This window comes from Corvus brachyrhynchos, unplaced genomic scaffold (assembly GCF_000691975.1).
Source record: "Corvus brachyrhynchos isolate BGI_N302 unplaced genomic scaffold, ASM69197v1 scaffold450, whole genome shotgun sequence".
Taxonomy (NCBI): domain Eukaryota; kingdom Metazoa; phylum Chordata; class Aves; order Passeriformes; family Corvidae; genus Corvus; species Corvus brachyrhynchos.
The window spans coordinates 153801-177211 of NW_008235749.1; the positions used below are offsets into that span (position 1 = coordinate 153801).

At 45.2% G+C, this 23411-nt stretch overlaps 2 protein-coding genes across 9 annotated transcripts in view; both read right to left on the reverse strand.

Annotated features, from left to right (window-relative positions):
- Positions 1-2376: 2376 nt before the first annotated feature.
- On the reverse strand, positions 2377-10858 carry PROC (protein C, inactivator of coagulation factors Va and VIIIa). The gene is made up of 9 exons (XM_008644373.2): positions 10718-10858; positions 10273-10356; positions 9726-9886; positions 8800-8824; positions 8197-8307; positions 7359-7499; positions 6886-6995; positions 5877-5994; positions 2377-3044 (listed from the first exon to the last, which is right to left on the reverse strand). The coding sequence occupies exons 2-9, from the start codon at positions 10337-10339 to the stop codon at positions 2482-2484; spliced, it is 1296 nt and encodes a 431-aa protein (XP_008642595.1). The 5' UTR covers positions 10340-10356; positions 10718-10858; the 3' UTR covers positions 2377-2481.
- A 4397-nt stretch (positions 10859-15255) lies between these two features.
- DGKD (diacylglycerol kinase delta) overlaps positions 15256-23411 on the reverse strand; it is a 57963-nt gene continuing 49807 nt past the window's right edge. For all 8 annotated transcript variants that reach the window (XM_017726004.1, XM_008644384.2, XM_017725983.1 and 5 more), the window contains 6 exons: positions 23149-23260; positions 22890-22982; positions 22428-22547; positions 21971-22088; positions 20594-20724; positions 15256-19483 (listed from right to left, as the gene is read on the reverse strand). In XM_017726004.1, the coding sequence (XP_017581493.1) occupies positions 19394-19483; positions 20594-20724; positions 21971-22088; positions 22428-22547; positions 22890-22982; positions 23149-23260 (664 nt within the window). In that variant the 3' untranslated portion in view covers positions 15256-19393. The remainder of the gene's footprint in view (positions 19484-20593; positions 20725-21970; positions 22089-22427; positions 22548-22889; positions 22983-23148; positions 23261-23411) is intronic.

The following is a 23411-nucleotide window of genomic DNA, read 5'->3' on the forward strand; positions in this document are numbered from 1 at the left end:
GCAGGAATCCCCACAGGCAGAGGCTGAGCCAGCCCAGGATGTGGTGCAGGGTCTGAGCCAGAGGCCCCACAGAAAAGCCATGGGGAGCATGGGAGTGCAGGGGCCAGACCCCAGAGGAGCAGGGGCCGCTCCCAGTCACAGCCCAGGCCCCGCTGTGCCAGCTCTCGCACCAAGGGCAGATGCACAACCAGCCACGAGCTGCAGCAGTCCCAGCAGTTCCAGCAGCCACTGTGCAATTCCTGATGGTCTGGGCAAGTAAGATCATCCACACCAACCCCAGCCAGGCACCAACCAGCACATACCTGGGAGTCACAGGTACAAGACAGAAGTTTGGATTTCTTGGCATTACCTTCCCCCACTGAATGATTTACCAGGATTCGACAGCGCGTACTTCTCTGCTACCTGCAGCATGTTTTCAAAAACACAGGATCCAGAGTGAGTTCAGCTTACACAGAACCATGCAATTATACTCACTTTTTTTTTTTAGGGGAAGACAGGAAAGAGATTTGGATGTACACCAGGAACAGCCATGAGGTCAAGAGATTGATCATTAACCTGTCACAAATATTGACAGAGGAGAGACAACCTGGATTCTATGAAACACATTAGAAACCCAAAATCAGAACAAAATTGCATGTGTTTCCACATATGCACAGGTGCATTAAAAAGAGAATTCAAAAGGTCTTTAAAAATATCCTTCAGTAATAAAAGCCACCTTTTGCAACAAATTTATTCAGGAAGATGTGGAAATTTCGAGAGCACATTTCTGACATTCCATCACCTTTCAGCAGGTAAGACCAACCAATTTGGAAAACACGCAAGCTGCTCTGTTAGCCCTCTGTTGAAATATGCAAAGCTGGGAGTGTGCAGGAGGATTCACAGCAGTCACCTGCAGGCAGGCAAATATTGCCCTGCCACAGTGACAGCCACCCCTGACATGACAATTTCTGCTGTTTCTCAGATCTGTGTTTTACCGTCTTTGAACACAATTGTGTTTTTCCCTGCGAGTCAGTGATACAGGTTCCCTCTTCCCAGTGCAGGCCTGGTGGGAAGGCTGCTGTTCAAAGCATTATTCTTTAGCATTCATCCATCCCTAAATCCTGTCCCAAGGCAAAAAGAGGAGGAGAAGAGAGAGACAGAGCCAGCAAGTGACAAAGAAGCCCTTGGCTTGACTGCTACTTCTTCAGTGCATGACTCAACATCCTCACTTGGGTAATGAGCACAGAGAGGCAGCTTCTGAGGGAACAAGCTCACGAATTTAAGAGGTATTAAGCCTCCTTGCTGATACCATATTAAATTTCTCACAAACCCTAATAAAATTTTGTGGTACCTGGGGTTTTTTTGTTTAACAGTCTCATCACAAGAGCAGACTGAAGTTCTTCACTGATCCAAACATGTATCCAAGCTCATCGAGATGTTGGAAATACAACACTACAGCAGAGATAGTTTTCCTTTCTCTTTCTACAGGATTAATTATGTTTAACAAGTCTCAAGTACTAAGATGAGAAACAAGTACAAATTGTGATATTAAACTTCACTTGGACTACTGCTACTTCCTATAGACTTACTGGTGCTGAATGTCTTTATTTTTTTACTGATACACACACAGACAGAGATGCAAACAAACACATATTTCTCAGTAAAAGCACCAGCAATGCTAACACAGCCTGCAGTCGATTGCATTCACCAGAACAGGAATGAACAGAATTGTTTGCTTGCCTTGTTAATTAGAGGACAATTACAGACCTCATGATAAATAGAGCCGGCAAAAGCTTGGAATTAAATTTTGTTGGTTTTTTTTGGTTTGTTTGTTTTGGGGTTTTTTTGTGAATAACACTAAAGACAGTTCCCATTCCCTTTGAAGGAAGTTTGGTAGGGTAAAATCAGGCATGAAGTGTGCAAAGAATGAAAAATACAGATAAGTTCCAGTCACCTGCTGAATCAACAGTCTGTGAAAAGATGTGAAGAACTGGAGGTAGTAATGATATAATAAAAATTTCACTAAGTTGAAAGAAAAATTATACAAATACAGAGCAAACCAAAACAGTTACTGTGGGTAATACCTTGCAGTACAGCTGAAATGACAGAGCTGCATCTCTAGGGTTATTTGCAAAACACTTTTCTCTGTCCCCTCCTCCCTTCACCCCAACCACTTTAGACATTTTAGATCTCAAAGACGGAGTTGTCTGACCATGGACAACCTTATTTTCTACAATGCTGTATGTATGTACAGCATCTCAGCTAACAGAGGATTTTTTCTTGCCTGTAAGGCCTAAGTAGGACCATACCACAAATAAATAACATAACCTGCAACAAACCAGCGTAAACAAGAAAGAAAAGGAGGGAAAAAAAATAGATACCAAGGAAAACAGCACACAAGGTTAACACATACTCAATATTTAATACTGAAGATCTGACAGTACATTTCACTGCATACTGTCACTGGCACAGAGCCACAACATTCCAGACCGTGGATCAGAATCAACCCTTCGAAGGAGCTGACGTATCTATGTGGTGCTGGATCCACTCGAGGTACTGACTAACTTTGGTGTAGACTCCAAATTTCTCCCTTCTTCCACAGCCTTCACCCCAGCTCACCAGTCCTACCAGAAACCAAGTATCCTTATATCTAGTGAACATAGGGCCCCCGCTGTCCCCGCTGCAGGAATCTTTCCTGTCTCCCAGGCTCCCAGCACACAGCATGTTGTCAGAGATAGGGAAGCTCATGGCCTGGGCGCACTCGTTCCGGGCCACGATGGGGATTTCGATGTACCTGAGGGAAGCAGCGTAGCTGTTGTTGCGCTCACTCGTGGTGCCCCAGCCCGTCACCACCATCTGCTTCCCACTCCTCGTCAGCTCCTGCTCTGCCAGGCTGCGGGTGGGCAGGCAGATGGGGAGCGCATATTTGTAATACATCACGTGCTCAGCCAAGTGCAGCATGGCTATGTCATTATCCGAGGTCTTCTTGGTGTAATTCTCGTGGGTCACCCATTTATCAACCCAAATGGTTTGCTCATCTGCCTCGGGACGGAAACGGAATTTACCTGGAAGAGCAAACAAGATGACAGATGCTGCCAAAGCTTCCCTTACCTTGAACACCCAAGTATCTGGATTACACCGGGCGTTAGGACTGCACTCCATGTTTTTACTTCTCTTGTAATACAGACAACTGTTTATGTCATAAGTTAACAGTGTTCTTAACAGATGGACAAATCTGTAAACTTTTCATATTTATGGAAATCATGAATACCTACAGAGCCCTAGAGCTCTGGTCATCAGCTGAGAAACAAAAATGCCCTGTGGTGTTTGTATTTCAGTACACTTGTGTGATGTGAGAGACCTTCAGGAGGAAAACAACCTTCTTGGAGCCAGCATGAAAAGCTGGGAGAGCAAGCACACCACAAAACAGGACATTAACAACAGGACATGAGCTTTAGGCTGCACAGCCAGGGCCTGGATGGCTGAATGTCAGTATTTGTAAGATAAAGTTGACTGATGGGTAAGGTTATTCCTTTCTGAAATCTTACATCTGTATTTTAAGGAATTTTTCACTGCTTAAGACTCCTCAGTTGCTATTTGTTCTACATGATCATGGCTACTTCATGGGCCAAGCAGCTATGGAACAGCAAGCAAGAAACTAAGTTGAAAAGGGCCAGAAAGGCAAGAAGTCATTTGTGATACACTGCAATAGGAAAGGCAGAGCTAGGTCTTTCTGGCAGGCTGTCAAGGAGGTCTTGCAGGTTTTTTTCTGTAAGGAGTGTCTCCAAGCACAGGGACTTATGAGCCACAGTAGTTACAGAAATACATTCCCAGCAGATCCCTTAAATCCAGCTTTGGATCTTGGACTTCCAGACCACTTATTTCTGAGTCTCCCTTCTCGTTCCTCCACAGACAGACAATGGACAGTTCACCCATGGCCAGAGCAGACAGCTAAAACTGCTCTGATGTCTTGTACTAAGTGGCACCAGCCCCTGAAGGACTTGCTAGTATCGAGTCAACAATCACAAACCAGTTTTTCTCTCCTATCACAACCTCTTTTCCTTGCAGTGACAGTGTCCACAGCACCCCTGAGGCAGTCTGAAGCCACTGCGTCTGGAGGCTGGCTGGCAGGTAAGAGGCAGGGCTTTATTCCTGCCTTCACAGGTACAGACTCTGCTTTAGGCCTTAGAAATAACTCTGGACTCGAGCAGTGTCTCCTCTGAGGAAAGCAGAGTGGCTGTGCAGGAACACACTTGCTGTGGGGTGACACTCTCCGTACACCAGCACAGCCACCAACTGTCCCCATCCTGGGGCACTCATCAAGCAGTGGATGACACCTTTTGCACTGCAGGTGAGGGACAGATTCCCTCACCCCAACCCAGGGGGACACCCTTTGACTTCTGGTGACTATCCACCCCCAGAGTTTCAAATTCCAGAAATCCTGGATGTACACCTGGATGTACTGAACCCAGAGGCTGTGGAAATGCATCAAGTTCCTTCTACACAATAAGGAGCATCACAGTGTTGCTGCTGGCATGAAAATATTAACTATGAAGGCAGAGGCAGTATTTTGAATTGAATCATTACATCCACCTATCTGCTCTATTTTCGTGGAGTTCTGAACACACTTCTGGATGCTCTTAGGCTGGTGATGCAGGAACAAGAGCCACAAACAGAAATACTGTGTTGTTCTCAAATCCATCTTCCAAAACTTCAGCTACTCTGAGAACTAACTTTCTACTTCAGACACTAAAAAGCCACATGAGCCCCGCTACAAGACTTCTCCCCAGGCTGAGTGCAAACCCAGATGCGAGTTCCCCCTCCAGTTTAGCTCCTGTGGGTGGCAAGCTGCAGTGGGACAAGTCCAAAAGGGTGTGGGGTATCCTAGCCTGACAGACACAGGCTGAGTACCACCTGTGCAGGCTCAGTACGAACACTTTCCTGGCTGCCCCCATGGACATGGCAATGTCCCCATCCAAAACTCTGCTCCATGTCCCTCACAGAAGTTTTCTGATTGAGAACTGCTTTTGTGGTGGCGGGTGTCTCTCTGTGAAAAGGTGAATATTCTGGCACCAAGACTACATCACACACTTTTCAATTCATTCTTTACGTTGGATGTACATAAACTTATTGTCTCTGCTCTCAAGCACCTGCACATCCACAGCGTGTATGGAACATGCACACAGAGCATCTATTTTTAAGGCTATATACACAGATGATATATTGGCAGGACTCTCCACAAATACTTGGAATAATCTATCCTTTCACTCATGGAAAGCAAGCAGTTGAGCTGTTATGCCTCAGCATCAATGGTAGATAGAAAACACTGTTCGAAAAAAAATCTATGTAAGTGTGAATGAAACACTAATTATTTTTGTGTATTAATTCAGAAGAAGCACTTACTTGACATAGTGACATTTTCTCATGCTCCAGAGCAGCAGAGCAAGTAAAGGCAGTGTTGCCATTCTGTAGCACCTCTCCTTCTCCAGTGAAACATTGAAGTAGCAGTGTTTAAATGAATGAAAAGGCAAGAAGAGTCCCTGTGACATTCTCCTTCTGGGATCAACTTTTTTTCAGTATTGGGATGGGCTTAAATATTTTCATCACCAGAAAAACACAGGCAGAAGAGACCAAGTCTTTCTACTTCATAGACCAGCAGCAGTGCTCAGAAGACATCAGCTCACTTCCAGAGTAAGGTTGAAAATGGCTCAAATGAAATCAGGTTTTTGCTAAACTTTGTTTTAAGCTAAGGTGCATATTAAATACTACCTAGACAGACTACTCCTACAGCCAAGGACTTTTGTCTTCAGAACCTGCTAGTCTTTTCCCTGAGATGATAAATGTTGGGGATGAAACAGTTATATTTAAAAATCACAGGGACAGGTGCTTTTCCATACCAAGTTTTACTCTGAACCCCTTTTGTTCCTCAAGGCAGTGTGCTGCTGTTAGGACCCAAGCTGGATGGATGAGAACACCCCCACACAGAAACTTCCCTTTGGTATTTTGCAGCATAATCTGAAACAAGACAAAAGAGGTGTGACACTGCATGGAGCATGGCTCACAGAATACTGTACTCATTCTTCTTGGAGGCTGCCAAATACCCAGACTTATCAAGCACCAAAGCATGTCACATTCACTGAAGCCAAAGCTCTACACGGGGACAAAAGCTCTATGAACAGAGTCTCTGTGTAACACCTACAAAAAAGTTTCGAATGTTCTTCCTGAATGAGGGCTGGCTTCCTCCAAATCAGCATGGGGTGATGCTGGTCATTGCAAAGAAGCACTTTGTACTCAAAGCTTTGAAATACAGAGCACAAATGAGGGCTGTGTCCCACAGCAGAGACAGTGCATCATCTCAGGCTGCAGCTCTCACGCTAAGGTGTAAAAGGCCCTTTAATATCAAAGGGAACCTGGCCCTAATTATTTGCATTCATTAGTTCCATGGTAAGCTCTGTGAGATCTCCCTTTTCTCTATGATAACCCAACCTGCCATGGCATATTTTGCTGATTAAATCTGCTAATTTGAATTTATGACAGACAAGGCTTGTAAGACAGGGCAGGAAGATCACCTCCCACTGGAAGGCTGTTGCGGGAGCTGAAGTACACATCACACAGCACGAGTTCCCCAGGATGCAGCAACAGAGCAGGTGAGTGTCATCACCATCCTCTATCTTGGCAGTGTTGCAAGGTAAGGTCAAAAACTTGGCAACAGCAACAAGGTCAAGAATCCTCACAGACACTAAATTTTTTTTTTCCTGCCACTCCAACCTTTGGGATGCTTTGAAAAAGCTAGCTTCATATGACACCACCAGTAGCAATGCAAGAGCATTTCTGGAGCAGAGAGGCAGGCAGAGCAGTTTAGGAAGAGCCTGAACTATTTGTGGCAAAGAATCCCTTTCTCCTCACCTGCCAAGGGCTGCCTCCCCTTCTTCCAGCTGTTCCATCAATGAGCCGAATATTGAAGTCTGCTTTGGCTTCAATGTAGTCCATCTTCACTCTTCCACAGGGGAACTCCACTGTAGGAGATGCAGAGAAATTTACCAGCAAAGCCCAGGTCACCCAATACAAAACCTCTTTCTAGAGGATTCCCTCTGTCTCTCTAATCTAGGCAATATTGTTCAAAGGCTTCATGGAAGTCCCTCAATGCTTGGCAGAGGAGGCAGTCTCCTGATTCCCCTCTGTGTCTCCATAAGGCAAACATGGATTAAGGGCCATAAAGTGGGTATGGAGTTGGGAAATGCAGGCAGAGTTACTCTTCATGGAATAGATGTTTTGAAAATGAGTACAAAGTGCACTGCAGACAAATCTCCCCTAAAACTCTTTTACATCAGTCTGAATAATCCTCTGTCAAAGCTGGACTACAAACATCCTGCTCTTACCTACAGGGTCACACATGGTGTGGTCATCCTTGAGCTGATACCCCGATGCGCAGCTGCACAAGCGATGCTGCTCGGCAGGGTCCTCCCTGCAGAAATGTTCACAGCCGCCATTATCCACAGAACAGTTGCTGTATTTGACCTCTGTGAGAAAAACAAACAGCAAGAGAGACGTGGAGTTGGGAAGTCAGAGTCACAGAAAGGTAAGGTGGCAAAATGACATCGTGCTTCAAGTGGGCAACAGCTGTCAATGGATTTGGGACGACAGCTGTGGGCTTCAATGGCACTCGGGCCCCTAGACAGCAAACAGACCTAGGTCCAGAATCAGGCAGTGGGCAGATGGAGGAAACAGATTACTGTCAGGCAAACTGGAGAACAGAAAATTCCCTGTCGCTATGTGCCAAGTCACATGGTGGAAAGTGTTGATGTCACATGACATACAATGCTCATCCCTAAATATATTATCCAGCTTTTGTCCAAGGAAGGAACTGCCACAGTAATAAAATATTGGCAGTGGACTGGGTCCTGTATTTAAAAACAATTTATTTAAATTGTCCCCTGTGTGGACAATTCTGAAGTAAACCCCTGCTTTACAGAGTTATTTCCAGTATTGTCCAAAATTTAGATATCTCATATCTCTAAAATTCTCCCGTGACAACACAAAGTTAATTTTGCCTTAGATAAGCACAGATAAACCTCTTTCCACATCAAGAAGCAAGAGGGAAATCACATTAGTAAAGAAAGTGAGTATGCTGTGCAGTGACTGAGGTGTTGATCCCTATTGCACAGAGATCCCTGTCACAAAGGATGTTATTTTATAGCAGATTAAATGCAGCATTACCATAATTGCACAAAACCCCCTCCCAGCCTTTGTTACAGATGCAGGAAAATTTTCCAATATTGTCCTTGCAGATCCCGTTGGAACAAGGATGTTGCTCACACTGATCTCCATCTGAAACAGAGGTAGGCAAACGCAGTTGCTGAACCATACAGAGCTCACAGATCAAACTCCAACACGAACAGACCCTCCCCAGAATCCCAAGTATCAGCCATGTTACTGGCACTTAATGGTGACACCTCCGTGGCACTCGGCCAGAGACAGGGCCATCAGTTCGGGTTCTCAATCACAGCTGCAGAGCGAGTGGAGTGGGCAGAAGAGGAGGAAAGAGAAAAGCCTGAGGCAGGCAGGGCAGCAGCAGGTTACTGCTGGACCACATCGGGCAGGGTTCCCTAACTCTGCAAAGATGACTAGTGATAGGTACAGGTGCACCTTAAGTGTTTTAGGAAGGTTGCTTGTATGATAGAACAGGAAAACATTCTCTGCACACCCCATATGAGAGAGAATGAGAATTTGAATCAGTATGTGACACCAGGCAGGAGGAAGGCTGAGTACAAGTAACTCCTGAGGAAGCACAGAGAAGTGATTAGGAAAGTCTTTACTTACCTACATACTTGCTCCAAAAATTTAGCTGTGGAGAAACAAAACTTGTATTATGGCAAGAAAACCATTTTTAGCAAGTGAGGGATTTAAAGTGTTTCGTGGTCTTGGCCAACAGGACATAGCACTCGGGTCAATAGCATCGGTCTCATTCTTCTTGGCAGTGTCTCAGTTTTCTTGGCAGTGTAGTGACTGGCACTACAAACTAAAAAAACTTTCCAGTGATCCTCCTGTACTGTCTCTACTAAGCACAGACTCCCCTGCTCTGCTTGCAGGCTTTGTTGGCATTTACTGCCAGGTAAGTAACCCAGTTCACCTGAGCCCAGTTAGACAAAACATGGGCATTCCAAGGACAGCTGCTCTCTCCTTTGGGGTCTGAGGGACAGCAAGGACTAGCTCATTCTATGCTTTGAGCCTACTCTGCTCAACATAGCAACAGAGATTGAGTGTGGAAAGGGGCAGGAATCAGCAGACAGTAAACATAGTGTGCAATTCAAATTAGGAGTTCGGAGAAGGAAAGAGAGAACATAGTGACGAGAGAAATGTTTGTCAGGCACAACTGGGAGACTTGGGAGATACAGTGAAAAGCAGCCAGGACTGGTGAATGGACAACAAAGGGAAAAGACTGGAAGGACTGGGAAAAACTCAGAGGCAGCAAGAACAGCCAGTGGGGTCAAGCAAGGATTGGAATTAACTGTCTGGGACCTAAACCTCACTAGGTGGGTCAGGTGGGACATGCCTGAGTAGCCAAGCTTCGTGGCCCATACAGAGGTAACCTGACAATCACTGTAACACAGTGACACTCAAAACCATGCCTACACCTGAGGAGTCAGGAGAGATCCATGATCTCCTATGCCCTGGATACAGCAAATATTTTAAGAAAAAAATTGATTGGCTAAGTTCCCCACTCATCCTTAAAAAAAACAACTTACTGTTGCTTCCCTGGTTTCAAATATCTCACTGGCCTCCTCAAAGTCACAGAGCTCTTCAATGCACTCACGCTCCACAGAGCCTGGCTTGAGCTCCTCCAGGAAAGTGTTTGCCCGCTTCTGGATTCTCAGGACTTGGTTTGCATCTTTACTGCTGTAAAATACTGCAAGCAAAAAAGTGAAAGCACAAGCAGAGAAAAGAGCTGGCTGAAAACTGGTAGTGCTGCTTCCCAAAGGACACTTCCGAGAGCAACAGCCCCTCTCCAGCACAGCAAGAGAGGCTGCCCTAGACACCATGTGCTGTCTGTGCTGTGCTGCAGAAGCAAGCTCCAGCCTCTGCCCTGTGCTGCTCTGACAGCTCATGGGGCTCAGCAGGGCTCTCACCAGGCAGCTACCATGGCCCCAGCACTGTCTGTCAACCTCTGCTAAAGGAAGTCAAAGCCCCCTAACGGGAACTATTTCAGCCACTCCCTCTGACTAACAGAGGAGCAGGAAATGCACTTGCAGTGACTGGGAAAGGGTGAAGGCCATCTCTCAAAAGAACACTTACTTGAGGTGCCACAGCCCCATGAAAAGCAGGCAGCCAGCAGCAGCCCCACAGTGAGGAGCTTCCACATCCTGCAGCAGGAGTTACCTGAGGAGGAGAAGGCAGGTGTAAAGAGGAGCACACTGCAGAGTGACACAAGACCCTGCTGCAGACAGCTCCCATCCATCCAGCTCAGCCAGGTTGCTCACTTGCTTTTGAGAGAGCAGCTTCCCTGCTGAATGCTCTGCTGTGCCTCGTCTCTGACTCCAGCTCTGGAGAGGCTGTTCACTAGAGTCCCTCCAGACTGGTTTGCTCGTTCCCTTTAACACATCAGCAGCTCTCCCAGAACATTTCTGGTCTGTCCTGACACCCTCCCCTTGTCACTGGACATTTTTGACAAGCTTCATGCTCCAGTAAAGCAAGCTGTACCTGGAAATCTCAAAGAATACAATACTTTCGAAGCACTTACTGCTTTATTCAGTGGGAATCAGCGTGATCTGTTCTTCCTCCATGAGCTCTGCTGGAACTTAGTTAATCCATAACTTCAGATATTTACTCTTTGGAGTGACATGAAGTGCTTTCTTTTTAGTTGTTAAACAAACAGTGCTCAGGCAGAGCTTGACCATTTACCTGCATACAGGGGGAAAGTGAAACAGCTGAGGCACCCACTCTGCCTTTCTCAAACTTTTTTTTTCCCTTTTGATTCTTTGTTAAGCAGAAATGGTTATATATAATTTGCAAGTGTACATACCCAGTGCTGAGGTCTCTTGAGAGATCCTGCCCTCTTCTCACAGCACACAATCACCCAAAAGGGACACATACTGCAATTTTTAAGTCCTCCCACTTCACTTTCTCATCAAAGCTTCCACCACAAAACAGCCAAGGGAACTCCCCCGACGGCCATGAGCAGGTACCAGATGCTTGTACCAGCATGTTGTATCTTCTGGTGTCCTGGGCTAGCTCTCATCAGAGCAAAGTATTCTACTGAATTCTGAACACTAAGCATTTAGAGAAAACCCCCAATCCTTTTCAGAAGTTTTCTTGCATTTGAGGCGGTAGGAACCAGCGTGTCCCAGTTCTCTGAGAACAGCATGTGCAGTGGCACCTCTGTGAGCCGTGCAGCAGAATTCCAGAATCATTCAGGTTGGAAAAGACTTCCACGACAATTGAGTACAACCCGTGACTGATCCCCACCTTGCCACTAGCCCAGAGCACTGAGTGCCACGTCCAGTTGTTCCTTGAACACCTCCAGGGATGTGGAATCCAAACCTCCCTGGGCAGCCCCTTCCAATGCCTGACCATCCTTTGCAGGAAGAAATTCTTCCTGATGTTGAAGATGCAGCATCTTAATCCAAATTACCTGTGCACCCAGGAGTCCTCTGGGGTCCTTCATCAGGCAAAGTGCCACCAGAGAAAAAAAAAGATGGGCTCCCCCAGGATCTCAGCTCACATCCCATGACACTGATTAGGAGAGCTCTGACTGCTTATAAACCTTTTATTTCCTTTTCCCCTCACAAACTTGGCCAGGGACTTTCTTGAAAACAAGTTCTCTTTAAACAAAGTTCATCCATTTGGGACTTCAGCTAAAAAGATTGCTGCATCCATATCCCAGCTGGGGAAGATGTGTGCACTGCAAAGCTCTACTGGTATGGTGTTTATCCTCATTTCAGCCATTCAACAAGAAAACTTCAGCTGAGATTAATGATAACAGATTTTTGCTGCAAATTAAATTTATGAAACACACCTGAAGACAGGAAACATAAAATAGGAAACCTAAATAGAAACATGGGTAGTACCCTGTATTACATGTATTTCTCCTATTTGTAGCTGACCTGGCTATTTGCTACCACGTAGGTTACATGGTTTTGAATACATGTTTGTTTCTAAGATTTGGTATAGTCTTAGAAATAAGATTGGAAGTTCAGGACACGCACCCCAACTGCCAACCTCAAACATCCACACCAATGTGTCAGCCTCCTAAAAACTTTTTTTTTTTTTTTTAAACCCCTGTATTGATACTTAGTAAGAATTAACTTACTTCTTCACCACCCCTTTTGTTTTGAGGGCTTTATTTTCCTGTTTTCTCCTGCCACTGCAGTAAAGAAATAAGTATTTTAAAAGCCAGCACTTGGGCTCTCAGGTGATCTTATGACTTCAGGTGCAGAGGATTGAAGAAAAGATGCTCCAGGGTACTTCAAGTTTTGCATGCCAGGGAACAATTTCAATCTAAAAAAATCACAGTGCTGGGTTCACTGCTTTCTAGTTCACCTTCATTTTTAAAAAATAGGGATTCTTCTAAGGAGGGCTAGAAGAGCATAAAGAGGAGAAAGGCAAAACCTCAGAAGAGAATGGCAAGACAGAAGCTCCATAAATTTAAATTAACACTGTGGAGACTTCTGATCCAGTGTGTTATGAACTAATATTTGAAGAAATCACCTCCTTGAAGTAAAAAAGCATCATGGATGTCTCAAATTTCACAGCTGAAAGATACTCCCCCTTACAGCCTGAAGGGACAGAGCACACCAGAATGTTTACACACCCCAGTGTGAAAAGAAAGCCAAAAGCTTTGGTTTTCCCCTTTCTACAGGAAAGCTTCTGGCAAATTCTCAAATATGTTCTCAGCCTTTAGCCTCTTAGCCAGGAGTACCAAATCGCTCCTCTCAAATGTTCCTAAATTGAAATAAAAAATGTAAATTTCTGCAAATTAAATTATAGACAGATGTAAATTTTGATAGAGAAGGAAACTGAAGTGGGAAAAAAAAAAAATCAAAAAAATGAAAATCCCCAGCTCTTCAGTGGTCATCCTGTGCTGCATTTATCAGTGCTTCCTAGTTCATAGCTTTTAATTCGCAACAAATCTGAACAATTCACTGAGCAATAAAAGCACCAAGCCTACTTCCTACATGCTCACTGGAGCCTCTACCTGCTAGGGCTCTACCAAAGTCTCCCACTCATCCCAAGTCCAGATTTCTTGCAAGACTTGAAGAAACACAGTGTTCTGTGAACCATCATCTCTCCCTGTGAACTGTCTGAAAACAGACAGCAGTTCCAAACAAGCATTAAAAGGGGAAAGACAGGCTCATACACACATCACCAGACAAACAGACTGCTCCTGCTTCCTTAGGAAACCCAAGGAGAAGTATTAGTCTCCTTGGGCAGCTCCTCTAAAAAGAAAAGGTCCTTGGAGCCCAAGGTTTTGCACAGTTCAGAGGAGCACTGGAATATGTGCCAGAAAGGCAAGAACCTCTCCATGGAGAACCTTTGTGCTGCTGGGAAGTGCTGCTGTGAATCCAGTTTGTAGCCTGGGAGCAAGAGGAATTGGACAACCTGAGCAGGTATCAAGCTTCTCCCAGCCTGTCACGTCCCTGGTTGGGATCTGCTCACACCTGAAGTGCTGCTGGGGCTGCAGATCTGCACAGCCCCTGCCATGACAGACACCGTCCGCAGCCCACCAGTGCAAACCAACCTGCTCATGGAGGAGGACACGAGGGCTGAGGCCACCCCTTTCCCTGCTCCCATGAAGAAAAGCCATAGGCCACAACTGATTTGCATTTTACCAGGAAGTCGACCAAAGGGGTCTTCTAGGTCATATGCAAACTGCCCCAGCTCTTCCTTTCTTGTAAAGGTCACTGGGTAAGCCAGCAAAATGCTGGAACTCTTCAGATGGAAGTTGCTGGAGGACTGCCATGACTCTTTTAGCTGTCAACATGGAATGTCATTTTCCACAGTCTCAGGACCTTTTCTTCCTGCCCACATGAGAATTAAACACCTCAAGCTACTCCAGGCCCAGCTAGGGGGTGCAGTTATTAATAATTTTTTATTTAAACTCATTAGTAGAGATCTTCACAGCACACTTTCCTCCCAACCCACTCCACCCTCCTGAGATCCATTAGGTAGTTAAACCAAGAGGATGGCAGCCCTGAGAAGGAGGTCTGACATTCAGTAATGACACACTGAGTGGGGCAGTAAGATTTTTTGCTATTGGCTTCTGCCACATTATTTTAAAAAAAAGACCAAAATTAATAAACCTGTAATAAACCAGAGGAAAAAAAAATATCTTCTGTTTCCGCTGTTGCTTTCTTTGCATGTTTTCTGCAGTGCCACTTAAAGCAGAGCCTGATACTCAGGGCCCGTGTGAGTAAACAGAGTAACTTTTTTTTTTTCCTTATTCTGTCTCCAGGTAACTAACATCGTAGTAATCAATTTTACCATTTTCATCATGCAAGAGTATATAACACTAGAATGATGTTCCTGTTCCATACACTATTCTCTCCATACTTCTGTTTAATTATCAAGTACAAAGGTGCTTTTCACACAGAAAATACTCACGACCATTGTAACTTACTTTCCATCCACTTTGCAACAGTACTGTGGAACTCTACAACCATCCTCTCAGTTTAAATAAATCTGCTGGAAGTTTCCTGTCAGCATCTTATGAACACACCAATCTGTACAGATGGAAGAGAAGCTTGTCACAATCCCTCCATGGACTGCTCACCCGAACCCCTCCAGATTTTTTTGTTTCAAGTTTACAGGTGCCATTTATGGCATTCAGTTTCTACATTTCATGAGAAAATTCACTTCTCCCACATTCTTGTGAATGCATTTCCACTTTCTTCAGTCACTGTACATATTGCCTGCAATAAACTGAGAGCACAGAGGCCAAGGTGGAGGAGAGAACAACGGCTCCTGTCTCATCCTGGCACCGCAGCACTGTGGCCAGGAACAGCCACCCGAGGAGGGGGAGTCTCACATTTCCCATCGAGCTGTGGGTTTGCTGCCAGCAGAGCTATGATCAGGATGAGCACCAGTAGAAGCACCACATTTAAAACGTCTTTTGTTCACTGCAAGACACAGCTAAAAAAAATTAAACTACCTAATGTCCTCTACTCCATGCCAATTAAACCAACACAAAAAATGCTACAAAACTAGTCTACAACATTTAAATTTACCATTTCACTCCTCTCTAAGGAACAGCTCTGAACTTCTGATGCAAGCCAGGATAAAGCCATTTAATCACAGCACAGATTTTTATTAGCTGGTTCCCACCAGACGGGCACAGTGGCCCTCTCACAATGAAATCAGTAACAGAGAATCCTTACTGGAAGCTCAGAAACATGTTTACTTTATATACAACAAAAACATATTTACAACAAGTAAACTATGTACAAAAAAAAAATACAAGAGACATTTCCATGGTAATCACTGTATAAATTAACAAAATAAATAGGAAGGAAGCAGGTCCCATTCTTAAGGCACAAAACCTTCTTCCCAAGACTGTACAGGGATTCACTTGCTTCCCGACGCTTTTGATAGGATCACAGGAATGGTGGGGAGACCCCTGAGGAACAACGGTCGGTGGGCAATGATACAGACACACAGTCACTGCTGACAGTTGTAGAAAAACATCATTTTTCATCCTTTCCTTTTTTTTCTTTTGACAGTACACACACCTTAAGATACAAAATAAGTCTTGTAAACAGCCTGTTTTATAAATCACATCACTATTATGCATATTTTTAAATAACACTAAAACAATGAACAAAGCTTTCCATACAATTTGGGTGCAGAAACAGTTGCAGCACTGGCACTTGAAGGCCTTGGCAGTGCTGGAGGCTCCCAGGTGCCAGGCCAGCACCTCCAGGCACCCAGTGGCACAGCTGCCCTTGGCCGCCGTGCTGGCTCCTGCTGACATCCCACGAGCTACAACAGAGAGGTTGTACCAGCCCTCCCGAGGGCAGCCCAGGGCAGGGCACTGCCAACAGCCAAACCTCCCTCCAGCCTCCACTGCATGCAATCTCACCTAGCCTGAACATCATTCCTCAGAACCTGCCATTAAATACCCACGATGGTGCCAGAATGTGAGAGAACGGACTGAAGCCTCCTCCAAGCAGAAGAAACCCCCGGCCCAGCTCACTGCAGCCACTGCCAGGGGTGAGGGATGCAAACAGAAGGTGTCGCACAGCTTTCACAGGAGTTGCATTTCTTCAGGGACTGAACACCTGTGTGATATGTGCAGTTCTAGCTTCTCTCAGGCTGGTGTTCCTGAGACTGCTGGACAGTCTCTTTTTGGCAAAGCAGCAGTTTTTTTACTAACTGTCTTTCCTGAGTTTCTCTCCCACAAAAAATTATCAGATGCCAGAAGAGAAACTCAGAATAATGTAGCCAGGACTTCTACCTGGCTCCCTACTTTGCACATAGCTCTCACTGATGTTCAACACAAATTGTCTTCATCTATTCACAAAAATCTCTGCAACAGAAATCTGCACTATTCCCAGTGAGACACACAGAACTACAACCCTTTCAGGTTTTTTAGATCTATACCTTAATAAATATTCAAAGGCACTCAGGTTAAATGTAGATCCCATTTTCTAGCTCTTAAAAGAAGGTAGAACTCCTTCCCTGCCTCCGATAAGTAATAGACAGGAATATAGTGGCTGTCAACCCTTTGATAAATGTGCACGTGCACAAAAAGAATCTGAAGGTATTGACACACAGATCATAAAAATGATTGACACACAGATCAAAAGAAATGAGATGGGTCTGTCCAGGCCTCATCACTCATGCAGATGGCTAAAGGCCATGAGGTCTTGACAGATATGGCATGAATTAAGGAACACACCTGAACGTAAAAACTCTTTGGATTCCTCTGTTGCTCTGGGCAGGAAGAGTAGAGAGGAGCTGTTTCTATGGAATCAAGAATTTAATCCCTCAGGGATTATGCAAGCAAAGCAAGTGCTTATTGTTCATGCATCTTTAACCATGAGGCTGCCTGGGGAAAATCCACAGCAAGAACAGTTCCTTCGCTACACACAGGAACAAACACAGATCTCACCTCTTCCCAGAGTTATCACCTGCCTCACCCCCCCACTGCACTCTCCTGGGAAGGCACATGGATGTCCCAGCCACGGACAATTCTGGGACAGGCAGTGGGATGCACACACTGTGAGGTCACTGCACACCCACCACTGATGGCTGCATACTGGGGCTCTCCTAAGGAGCTTTCTCCTCATTTTCATCCAGACACTGGTCTGTGCCTCAACAAGCAAGTGGGACAATACAGTATGTCTGCAATTCTTACTTACCTGATACCTCAGGAATTCAATATAGTAAGAGGGGGTCTGTACTGATAAAAAATACAGCTATGGAAGCAACTGCCAACATATAGATAGGAGAAATAAATTCAGGGCAAGGCTGGACATATTTCCTGCTCAGGCCCCAGAGTCTTTATACCATTAGTGTTTCTAGCTGGATCAAGAACATTTAGTCTTCTTTTACCTTCTCATGAGCAAACGCTGTCATTTGCCAGGCTGAGAGGAGACACATGGGTGAACGTGTCTGGTTAGAACAGACAGGCAGAGTCAGAATTACCCTTGGTGAAATACTAGAGAATTCAGTGGAGTTTGGCCAGCTGAAACAAAATCAGCCCAGAACCTTTATAAGCTGCCAAATCTTTACATAAACTAACTTGACTGATAGTTATTAGACTAGAGAAGTGATATCAATTTGATAAAAATCCTTACATGTAAAAAATGAAGAATGATGTCCTCAGCAAATTATCTTTTATTCCACTGTGTATGTGGCCTTTTCTGTCTGCAGCCATAGTCAGACAGGTGCCACTCTAAAAATAAAAAATAAATACACAGAAGATGACAGAGTAATTAAAAATTCTTGCTGTCTCTCGAGTTTCACAGCAATGACTGTTGCCAAATTCCCCTTGAAGTGATAAACTACGCATGCTGGTTTTGGGCTTTAACAGCCATCCAGCTGGGGTCAGCCATCTAGAAACTCTGATTCAGAGGCACTAATTTTTCCATGCTTCACTGTAGCTGGTACCAAAGGCAATGTATCAACACGCTCCAGTTTTCATTATGATACTCATTTAGTTGGTAACAATCCTCTTTCTCTCAGTGCTCTTACAGGAGCCCCAGTGTTTGACAGCATAAGGAATTTCTCTTAGGGGTACAGCCCGGGGAACTGAGTTACCCTTATCTTTTGTATCACCCTGGAGTGAAGCAGCAAGGCAGCAAGAAAGAGAAGCAAGGTAGAAAAGCCACTAAAACCAAGACAGGTGAAAAGATGCAGGTACTAGACACAAATAACGTATTTTGTGACAGAAATAGTTTCCTACACTGCAAGCTGAAGTAAAGAAACAGCTCTCGTGTTTGTGGCCACAGAAGTGGCACTAAATGGGCAGGAAGCTACACCTGGCCATTGACAGTCGTGCTGCTGCCTCCACCAAGATGAAGTAAGTTGTCCTGTATCTCCCTTCTTGTGCAGCCCAAACAGCTCATTAGCTTTTCCCTCCCTTTTATCTGGTCTCCCAAAGATAAATTCAGAACAAATGTCAGAGCTGATCCCCTGTAACCATTTGGCTCTCCAGAATTTTCTTTTCTTACTGCCAGGAATTTCTAAACAATTGTCCGTGATGACTCAGCACCACATTTTTTGTGAAAACCTAAAGGTTGTACCACTGCCCCTGGCTGGAAGAGGAGAGCAGGCCCAGCAGAAGGCCCCACCAGCTGGTGCAGACCCTGTCTGAACCACGTGCACTGTTTGATGCAAAGGCATGAGTGAGTGAGAATCACTGGATATAAGGCCTGTCCTGGCTTCCACTTTCGGACGCACATTGCACACAACTACAGATGCATTAAAAAGGGATTAGTAAGACACAAGGAGAGGCTTTGTCCCACTTAAATACACTAAATACAGGTGCGACACGCAGATGAGCAGGAAAGTTTTGGGTCTGAAATGACTGTCAGATGCTCCTGAACTAAGACTGGCCAATATATCTTTTGCCCTGAATGATTCTACTGTGATGAAGTTAACCAGTAAAGGTAGCTGTGTTGCAATTCTCGGGATTCCTGCACTGTCCCTGGAGCCAGAACTTCCCACGTCGGAGGACATGGCTCTTCCAACAGCGAGTGAGTTCTCTCCAGGAGACTCTGCCAACCGCAGAGGAGGTGCCTCTCCACTGGGTGCAGCCATACCCCACAGGAAAGAAGTAGCACCATGCTTGGTTGATATGAGCTCTGAACAGCTAAAATTTGGCTGTTCAGCAGAGACAGTTGTGAGGACATCTGCTTTGTGAGGTGACTGCTGTGCAGTTAGGGGGAATGGTAGACACAGGCTGTGAAAACAGAAGCTAAGCCTCGCTGGCAGGAGTACTCCGGCTCAGCTCCTTGATCCCATGCAGTATCCTCTTCATGTGACCCACTTTGGTCACACCCAGGTCCTGGAAGAAAAAAGAAAACCTTACATTAAGAGAAAGGCAGAAGGAAACTCCAGGTGGCCAAGCAATGGTTATGAACTAGTCAGCCAGCTACAAAGAGAGGAAGAAACCAACCAGAAAAATTCCAAACCTGAGCGTTATATATAGAGCCTCAAACCACATGTCAAAAAGCTACTAAGGAATGCAGAGTGGGCACAGAGCAATGCAGAGAAACAACTGCAGACTGTTAGCCAGAACCACAAATTGCTTTGGCTGTCAAAGGCTGAGAAAACAGAAAGAGCACACAGATGTCAGGGACCTAAACTAGTAGTCAAAACATGCAGGAAGAACTAACCAGTCACATCTGATAACTGGGTACCATGCAACAAACACAGGCTGTAGGTGGATGACATGCAGAGAGCTCAGCTACAGAGGTTACAGCAAACCTCACCATAGGAAGATGGTTAAAACAACAAAGATTCAAGGGGCATTGAACAAATGCCATGCACTGCTTAAAAAAAACAGTGTTCTCCTCCTCTATGCAAGTCACCAGAATGATGACACAAGTCTCTTGCACATGCAAGGAACCACCACTTTCAATTTCTCTCAGTAGAAACAATGTCTCCTGGTGAGGAGAAGAAAAGTTGTGCAATGTGGTTTCTAAGCACTATTAAAAAGGATTCTCTCCATCCATAAGCCTCATCAAAGTGCACAATCATGTTTTCTTGTAACAAAGTGTGATGATCTATTTGTCCAGTCGCTGCATGGTGAGAACCAAATCTTCCCAATCAGAGCACCTGCTGCAAAGATGGTAAAGTAGCTGAGAAAAACTTCACCATTAAAACCAGAGACTCTCAAGAGCACTATTGGCAATCTGTGTGCTGGACTGCATCACATCTCCAGGAAGCTGTGGCAGAACTGGACAGCTGGTCCCTCAACCACCTCTTCTACCTCCCTGCTATTAAAAACCAGGTGAACTGAAACGGTGAGAAAATAAAATGAGGCTGTAGTGAACCCGTCCATCTTGCCAAGGCACCTGGAATGAACAGCAGGCAGACCACTTCCAAGCACATTCAGCACAGAAAGTCATGCAGATGCAGCTGGCTACTTCTCATGAGCCGACCATGAAAGTACCTTGAGGTCCCTCCGTTCGAGGTGTAGGAGCTCAGAGCCCCGGACGTCATGGCGGATGAAGATATCCTTATACTCACAAAGACTGAGGTGCTCAAGCCACGCCGCAACCTCCTCCGTTCCCCAGAGGTGAACTGTTAGAGATGGAAAAGCAGGAGTGCATTGAGTACCCAGAATCCCAGGAGACAGGGAGAGATGAGGACACCACAGCACTCAGTGCCAGAGGAGGAGGGCAAGCAGGACCACAGCCTCTAACCAAGGGGAGGGCAGCACAACCTTCAATCTCGAATGAAGGAGGAAGGGCAAAAAAAGGTAAGAGACGTTCTCTTAAGAAGAGGCCTGCTGCAGTACAGCCAGGAGGAAGTGCGTATTTGTTTTGATGGGATGGGTTATCCTTTGATGGGCATAACTTTTTTGAAGTTTACCCCCATGTTTAAGAACAGTTAATTCATTGTGTAAATTCTGTGTACAAAACAACAGATTTGTAAAATATATGATGGAGAATCACAGCACAGATTAGTTTGCATATTATCATGTACAACCACTTGTGCTCAGTTAACAAAATGGCAACCTCTCTCCCCCTTGTCTGAGGGAGAGAGGAAGTGTTTAGACTTCCACCTTCTTGCAAAGTCTCTAAATAAGAGAATAATACAATTTCCCAGTTCTGGGAGACAGCGAATGAACACCAGCCCGTCAGACAGGAGACTGTACCCACAACTCCATGGCAGAGGACAGGACCCAAGAGCCAACAAAACAGGTCATACTTCTGAATTTTGGAAGAAAGCCTTCATAATGAGAGCATAAACCAAAAATCAACTAGACCAATTTAGAGAGAAAGTGTCTTGAATGGCAATTTGTTGATTCATAGCCAGTTTTTATCTACTGACCAATAGGATTAAAGGTCAGGGAGCACCTGTGGTGATGCTGATCCCCAGCCAATTAGACAGGAAACTTGATTAAAGCCTGAAGGTGAATCAATGAGAAAAATATCATTTACTGTATCATAGAGAACAAGCAGTGAAAAGACCGGAGTTATGTGGACTTGGGCCCCGCAGTCATTTTTATACTTAAAATGCCAAAATCCTCGAATTCACTTCCCTAAGCACCCTCTGAAATATCCCTGAAAATCTGTACAGTGTCGGGAGAATTCTTCAGAGGGTACTTCCTGCTCAGGAATGTTCTGCATGGTACAGGGGGACCATGACTCAGAAGGGAACAATAAGCTACTCTGCCACATGAAAAAGATCGACTAGACCTGCAAGAAGAGGCAGATGCAGGTGAAACAGAAGGGGAGGACGTGTGAGGAAACAGACCAAGAAAAGGTAGTGGTGTGACCACACTGATGTGACAAAAGACACCATGAATGAGCAGACTTGGTACCCGGCAATCCCACGCTACTGTGAGTCTCCTTATTTTTGTTGTTCTTCTCCTTTTTAAACTTGGTCACCAGGCGGAATTTGCCACTGCGGCTGCGTTTAGAATAATCCAGCATCTGGTTCTGCAAGAACAGAAAGGGAAAATCAAGCACACAATCATAAACTGATTGGAATGGACCAAGAGCAACAAGCACTGTCAAGCTCAGCTCCATGATCTTGTAAGAAAGGAAAAAAAAAAAATCATAAGCTCGTTCTGATCAAGACAGAAAAGGAAGCAGAGAAAGTTGATCCCACGTTAGGCAAAGGATCTTAGCAGGAAATTAATTTCTTTAGCCCTAGGGAGTCAAGTTTCTTCCTTAATAATTATTTCTCACATCAGTCACATAGTAACAGGAGTCAAACACACAGCCAACTAGGGAAAAAGAGAACAGCTAGGGAAAAATAGCCTTGATCCTCCTCACCTCCTCATCACAGGGCTCCATAAGCTGCCACAGCCAAGGGATGTCTGCCAGTTTCCTCAGCTGGAGGTCCATGTCTGCCAGGGCTGCCTGGAGCTGCTCCTTCTGTGGAGGATCTAATTGCTGGATCAGGAATAGAAGGAAGGCAGAGTTAAAAGCCACATGGTAGAACACATAGCCAGGCCCTTGCCTTGAAATTCCTCACTAACAAAGCAGTTCCTCCTTTTGAAAGGAAGTGCACAGCAGGCACTCTGCCCAGACCAAGTTAACAATTCTTATCTTTTCTGAGCTCTAGGCTCCACAGCATGCCCATGAAGCAAAATCTTCTGTAGCAAATGATTTCTGGATGATTAACATCTAAACTGACTTACAGAGTCCAAGACCAGCAAAATGCTAGGCCAAGGCAATAGGAGGAGAGGGGAGGAAGTGAGTGGCTGCTTTTTCCTCTTGCTTTGTGCTCCTTACCAGTGCCATCTTGCCCGCCAGCAGGAGCTCTGTCTCATTGTGCAGGGCTCTGACATTATTCACCATCTCTACAACAAGGCTGCAGTTCAGACCCTGCAGGGAAGCAATTCATGCACAAGTTAAGCTTAGAAGTGCAGAGGTCTGAGCAGTCAAAAGGAAGAAGTCTTAGACTAGCAAGGCCTACTTTTGGTCAAGCAGAATGGAAAACCAAGGGCTATGGAGCAAGGACAAAATGGGAGATGCCAAGTGAGTGCAGTACCTCTGTAGACTTGGATTTAGCGTAGACTTTATCCATAGACTTGGAGCTGGCATTGACAGCATGGGCAAGCTCCTGTTCCATGTCCTGATAGGACTGAGCTATTTCCCGAATGCTAAAGAGAGAATTACAGATTGCATCAGCATATGCTCAAAGCAGGAGATCTCTCCTGACTGGACATCCCATTTTAACACCCATCCGAGCAGCGAGCCGAGCTCACGGCAGGGGCACCGCCCCCGGGCAAGCAGGACAGGCCTTCCGGCACC

Excerpts from the sequence above, each read along its gene's own strand:
- PROC (XM_008644373.2), bottom strand. The coding sequence starts at position 10,339 with ATGTGGAAGCTCCTCACTGTGGGGCTGCTGCTGGCTGCCTGCTTTTCA. Across the intron at positions 7,500-8,196 it reads GGGGGTTTTGTGCAATTATG|AGGTCAAATACAGCAACTGT; the intron begins GTAATGCTGCAT and ends TTTTTCTCACAG. Across the intron at positions 6,996-7,358 it reads CACCATGTGTGACCCTGTAG|TGGAGTTCCCCTGTGGAAGA; the intron begins GTAAGAGCAGGA and ends CATCTCCTACAG.